The 6,508-nt window shown below is 43.4% G+C and overlaps 1 protein-coding gene across 1 annotated transcript in view; it reads left to right on the forward strand.

Annotated features, from left to right (window-relative positions):
- The window catches only part of FER1L6 (fer-1 like family member 6), a 128,780-nt gene extending 122,798 nt beyond the window's left edge, over positions 1–5,982 (forward strand). Inside the window, exons 39-40 of the mRNA XM_007456067.1 lie at positions 4,330–4,430; positions 5,796–5,982. Coding sequence (XP_007456129.1) covers positions 4,330–4,430; positions 5,796–5,982 — 288 coding nt within the window. The remainder of the gene's footprint in view (positions 1–4,329; positions 4,431–5,795) is intronic.
- The last annotated feature ends 526 nt before the right edge of the window (positions 5,983–6,508 follow it).

A 6,508-nucleotide genomic window follows, 5' to 3' on the forward strand; every position in this document is an offset into this window, starting at 1 on the left:
CGGGCCTCTCACTGTTGTGGCCTCTCCCCTTGCGGAGCACAGGCTCCGGACGCCCAGGCCCAGTGGCCATGGCTCACGGGCCCAGCCACTCCGCGGCATGTGGGATCTTCCCGGACCGGGGCACGAACCCGTGTCCCCTGCATCGGCAGGCGGACTCTCAACCACTGCGCCACCAGGGAAGCCCTGTCCATTTTTTCTAGCTCTGATTTAAAATTACATTTGGAGGATATTATTAGCTTAAGACCTCTACCTGGTACTTGGTTGAATACTGATGATTGAAATAGGACATGGAACCCTCTGTGTGGAGAGACACGGAAGGAGGAGCAGCGTTTATCAGACTATGTCAATAAACACCTTCCCCTGCTGCCTCTGCGATACCAGATAAATGCTTTGTGACCGCTCAGGCAGGGCAGTGAAGCGGGACAAGGCTCTTCATGATATTAGCTGACAACTGCTATGTCTAGGGCAGAATTAATTTCATATTCTCTGCCTCCTTTTTTTCTTTGCATTTTTTTTCCTGTGGGAGTATGCTTCCTTGGGACTTCTCTGGGAGTTTTCTGAATGGGCAGAATATATTTCTCATGAAATTATGCGTTTCTGTCCATAAAATAGTGTTGAAGTTAACAACTATGATTTTTTAAGTCTTTACTATTCACCAGGCACTGAGTTGAACACTTTATAAGTGTTGTATCATTTATTTTTCAAAGCAATCTGATGGGGTACATGCTATTAACATCCCAGATCAGTGAGACTCAAAGAGGGCACGTAACTCACCCAAGGTCACACAGCTAGTAAGTGGTAGAGCATGATTTCAGATGCCAATTTGTCTGCACCAAATCGTACCCACTCAATTCCTGTGCTATGCTATGCTATACTATTCCTTAAGCTACCCAAGGCAAGTCATTAGATGGAAGTCAAAAACATGTTCTTTTTTTTCTCTTTAAAATCAGTTTATTAAAATATAATATACTTACATACAGAAACGAGTAATATACGTTACAGAAGAGTGTGCCAATCATGAATTTTCAGGCACTGAACACTCCTATCGGCACCTAGACAAAGAAGCAGAACCTCTCCAGTGACCCAGACCCTTCCTGCCCCTGTCCTGACCACTCTCCTGACCTCTAACCTCATCATTTGATCATGTCTATTTCCTCCTTTAGCTAAATGAAATCACACATCGAGTATTCTTTTGTGTTTGATTTCTTTTGTGCAGCAATGTTTCTATATAGCAAGTGTGTTTTTCAACATTTTATTTGAAACATCAAAAATACATTCTAATGCTGGAGCCATGGCAATGACTATGAGGCCCCTCTTGAACATTTCAGAAAAGGTATATTGACTCACTGTTAAATAAATAGGCTGCTGCTTTTTTCTCCACAAAAAGGGGCCACTTGGACACATAAAATAGCTGAGGATGGGACTTGGTATCAGAGGACCTGGGTACTAATCTTAGTTTTATAACACAAGTATCATCGAGCCTTCGTTTCCTGGGCTGTAAAATGGGAATAAAAATGTCATTTGTTTTGCCAGGCTGTCAAATGGTTTAAATGGAATAATGTCTTCACATACCACCATGCAATTTATACAGCACTATGGCTGAGCTTATTGTTAGGCAGTGAAGACAGCTATGATCCTTTCACTCTTGTCCTAACTTGTTCCCTGTTGATTTTTGTCCTCTCTTCCAAACATTTTGGAGCCCAGCAATTGGTTAGTGACTCTTAAGCTCTATCAAGTATAGAGGAGTTGGATGAGGCTCCCAGCGTATAAATGTATTGCTCAGTGGCGCTCAGATCATCTCTGAAAAACATCCGGAAATAAACCCTTTTGGCAGATTGGAAGCCCCTCTGCCATGAGTTCTGGTCTGGCTTCTTGGATTTCTTCCAGCCGTGAAATCTTGCAGGGGCACTGTGGGCTCTAACTCTGCCTTTCATGAAACCTAGAATTTAGAGCCAAGTTGCTTTAAAGAGCCTCTGGCCATTTGATAGATGAGGAAACTAAGACCCAAGAAGACAAATGCTTTTAGGTGGCAATGATGAAGACAGTCATAGAATCATCTCACGTTAGAGCTGGGAAGGTCCTCATAAAACTTCTAGTCCAGGGCTTCCCTGGTGGCGCAGTGCTTGAGAGTCCGCCTGCCGATGCAGGAGACGCGGGTTCGTGCCCCGTTTCGGGAGGATCCCACGTGCCGCGGAGCGGCTGGGCCCGTGAGCCATGGCCGCTGAGCCTGCGCGTCCGGAGCCTGTGCTCCGCAAATGGGAGAGGCCACAACAGTGAGAGGCCCGCATAACGCAAGAAGAAAAAAAAAAAAAAAAAAAAAAAAAAAAACTTCTAGTCCAATTATCTGGCAGTTGGGAGGCAGCCTGCTATAATGGAAAGAGCATGAGCTTTGGAATCTTACGGACCTTGGTTCAAATTCCAGTTGGTTAACTTATTGCCTGTGTGACCTTGGGAAAGTTATTTGACTTTTACGGCTTCATTTCTCTATCAGTATAAAGGAGACCTACTTTGCTAGTCACTGTAATAAACAGATGATAGATAGATAGATAGATGATAGATAAAAAGAACAAACCTGGGACAAAACAGGCATTCAATAAAGCATTGCAATTAGAGTTATATTACTATTGCTCTACTATTGATAGATGTGATAGAATGGATAGAAGCTTTATATTCTTTCTTTCCTGGTTTTCAAATACTTCCTGAGTGCCTTATGTGCAAGTCATTGCCGATGGAGCCAAAATTTCTCAATAGGAACGAGAGAGCACATATATACATATTTTAAAGGAATATTTCTGGATCATAGGAATTTAATGCCTTCTGAGTCGGGTCATGGTACTAGTCTAAAGAATGGATGAGACCACCTAGATTTGAACTCATGACTTCACTTGTAATAAAAGCCCACTGTGCTTTTTTACTGATTCAGACAACCATGACTCGGCCTCTCTTCTCCAGCTTCAAACTCACCCCAAATACTCTACTTTTCTCTAATTTCTCCCACGATTACATTTTCATGGCTGCCAGCAACTAAACTTGCTTGTTAAGAAGCCCTGGCATGGGATTCCTGGTGGCGCAGCAGTTGAGAGTCCGCCTGCCGATGCAGGGGACACGGGTTCGTGCCCCAGTCCGGGAAGATCCCACATGCCGCGGAGCGGTTGGGCCCGTGAGCCATGGCCGCTGAGCCTGTGCGTCCGGAGCCTGTGCTCCGCAATAGGAGAGGCCACAACGGTGAGAGCCCCGTGTACCACAAAAAAAAAAAAAAAAAAAGCCCTGGCTTTTTCAGAGAGTATAGGTAAATTAACACAAGACCATTGGTTCATCAGAATCTTAGACCTTTTTACTGGGGTAGGAAATCAACCATGCCTCTGAAGTCAGGTAATGCCCCATCCACATGGGGTTCAGAAAGACAAGCTTTAACAGCAATCATAGGGGCTAAAATACTTCGGTGATGCTGCAATCTCCAGCCACGTCTGTGTTCCTCCTATCACCTTGAATTTTGATCCACAAAACCAAAGGAGGCAGGAGAGAGGGTCCCCTCCGCCAAGAATGGGAGCTCCAGGAGATCAAGGGTCCTATTTTTCTTAATCATTAAGTCCCCAGGGCCTAGAACAGTGCCTGGCATACAGGGGGGTCCCCAAAAGTAATGAATGAACAAGAAAGAATGACTCCTACCTTTTGCAGACATCCTGTCTCATCCTTTGATAACCCAAGACTTACATCTCTGCCACTATCTTTGGCACAATGCTCTAAAGAAGCATATGACTCATAATTTTCAAACCAAAGAGGCTGTTTCTTACTGAGGGAACAGAAGGGGAGAGAGAGTGCTAGAATAAAAGGATAATTCTAAAACAGAGGGGACAACAAAAACAAGGAAGGATGACAGAAAAGCCTTTTGGCAAATGTAGGTCTATACCCACCCGCCTCCTCTTGAGAGTCAGTGACAGAGAAGAAAGAGGGTAGCAGATTCAAAAGGGTTCTGCCACTCAAGTAATTAGTCCCCCTTTTAATTCTTACTTTCTGTAATTCATATTACTTCTGCAGATATTAAATGACTACAAGTGAAATAGTCCATGTGACTGAGCATTTGTGCGTCTATGTGTACACGTGGGACCCCCTCTTCTCACAAAACCCAAGGGTAACGTCGTTCCAGGGCTTTTATTGTCGGTCATAAAAGTGGCTTCTCCCAGGACCGAAAAGATATTTCCTCAAAATAAAGAAGCAGGATAGTCAAAATCTTTCCTGACATTCTCCCACACGATAACACTTCTAGAAGGTCGGCGTTGCCCCCAGAAGTTCTTTGTGACTAGAAACTGAGAGTTTGTCTTTGTGCAGGGCAAGGTCGAAGCTGAGTTCCACCTCGTTACGGCACAAGAAGCTGAGAAAAATCCTGTTGGAAAAGCCCGAGAGGAGCCAGAGCCCCTGGCCAAGCCAAAGTGAGTGAAGTCACGGGGTGGGGATGGGGACATCAGAAATGGGAAAGACCCTCTGAGGTCCCCATATCAGAGGATGAAAACATTTCTCCAGAGCATCCCGCTGGGAGAAGTGAGAAGGAGTTAATAGGTACCATCCAATCAGTGTAGCTTTTTGTTTCTACGATTGAAAAATATTCCAGAAACATTATAGAGTGTTTGGCAAATGGACAGGACACTTTTCCATAGAACTACCACATAAGCACTTCTAGAATAATTTCATGTTTTTTTCTGCTATTTTTTTCATGGGAATAAAGGTTTCACATGAATTTTTTTCTACTATTTCTCTAATTATGCCTACAAAATTATCTTCATATTTCACTTATCCTTTGCTGAAAATTTTTGCTTTGTTGCCATAGTTGTCATAATTAGGATTTTTAAATGGCTGTGGAATAGTCCATAGACTTGATACCCATAATTGAGTTGGTTGCCACCCCGTAACTGGATGTTTAATTTACTTCTACCTTTTTTCCATTATTATAATATGATAAAAATGTTTCCCCTTTATAAATTATCACCTTAAAATATATTTCCAGAAGTAGAATTACTAGCAGCAAGTGTTACCCTATTCAATTGAAACCATGGTTATATATCAATTAAAAAGTAAACATATATAGATATGAAATGTGTACACAAAATACTCTTTCAAATTGTATTTGTCCTACCCCTCCCTGGACTCCAAGTGTCTCATGATGAGTAGGTGGTCCCTTCTCTGTACCTACCTTTCATCTATCATAGTGTTAGGAACATAACTGGTGCTTCATTAATTCAAAATTATTTATTAAACTCCTACAATGTGTACCTACTAAAAAAAAAAACACTTTGAAGAGCACCAAAGAAATATAAGATATAAACTCTGCCTTCCAGAAGCTTTCAGTCTGTTTAGAGAGAACACACAGGTTCATAAAACAGTCATCAGAGTGTGGAAGACATATGTTAGGTTCAAAAAGTGGGTAAGTCAAGCCATGAGTGAGGTAGGAATTCAGAATGAGGGGAATTATTGTGGACTGGGGTAGTCAGGGAGGGCTTCATGGAAGAGGTAGGCATTGAGCTGGTCAGAGTGGGACAGACAGAGGGCCCTCAGTTCTCTGGCTGGGTTCTAACCAAACTCTTGCCCTCCTCCAGACCAACTTTTAAAATGATGAGGAATCATTATCACCCAAAATGTTAACTTGCTTCTGCTTCAAGGCAACATGGTCTTCTCCCGTTCTCGGGCCTCTCTTTGTGGGCCCCTGGAGATTGGGAGTCAGAAATCCTTCCTGAGGTCTTGAGACTCCTATGTGTTGACAACATGGCCCCTTCCCTGATCTTCTCTTGCTTCCTTCTCAGCCGCCCAGACACCTCCTTCTCCTGGTTTGTGACCCCCTTCAAGTGCCTGTATCACCTCATCTGGAGGAATTACAAGAAGTACATCATCATCGGTTTCATTCTGATCGTCCTCATCATCTTCCTGGTCCTCTTTATCTATACCTTGCCGGGAGCCATCAGCCGAAGGATCGTTGTGGGCCCGTTGTAGAGGGTCATGGAGGACCCAGACCTTCCCTTTCTACTACTCCTCCCTTCTTCCTCATCTGTAAATGTATAAGAATGTATGCTCTGTGCAGGCACTGTGCCTGCTACTAAGGGGATAAACCCAGAGGGCCCCAGAGCCACTCCCTATGTCTAAGGACAGATCAGCTCTTCTTGGAGGAGATGGGAGAGGAATAGTCCTGCCCTACCCCAACCCTTGCCACTACCTTTCTAATTTAAAAGCCGTAAGTCGTGGTTTTGTCCATGGGCAGGATGAAATAATGGCTCCTTTACCCCTTAGTAATCAATGGTGATCTCAAACTGACTTAGGAAAATATTTCCTAGAGCACTAGGTAAGGAATGTGTTTCATGGATGAGGTTTAAGAAAAAGCACAACATACATTTATGGTGACGTTGAAAAGGAAAAGAACAGCATTACTTTAGGACAGATTTGGAAGGAAGGTATTATACTTTCTTCTGGATTCTGGACAGTAAAACGACAAGTCAGGTCAACAAAACAATGCACAATGCTC

The sequence above is a fragment of the Lipotes vexillifer genome, unplaced genomic scaffold (assembly GCF_000442215.2).
Source record: "Lipotes vexillifer unplaced genomic scaffold, Lipotes_vexillifer_v1.1 scaffold84, whole genome shotgun sequence".
NCBI classification, from domain to species: Eukaryota; Metazoa; Chordata; class Mammalia; order Artiodactyla; family Lipotidae; genus Lipotes; species Lipotes vexillifer.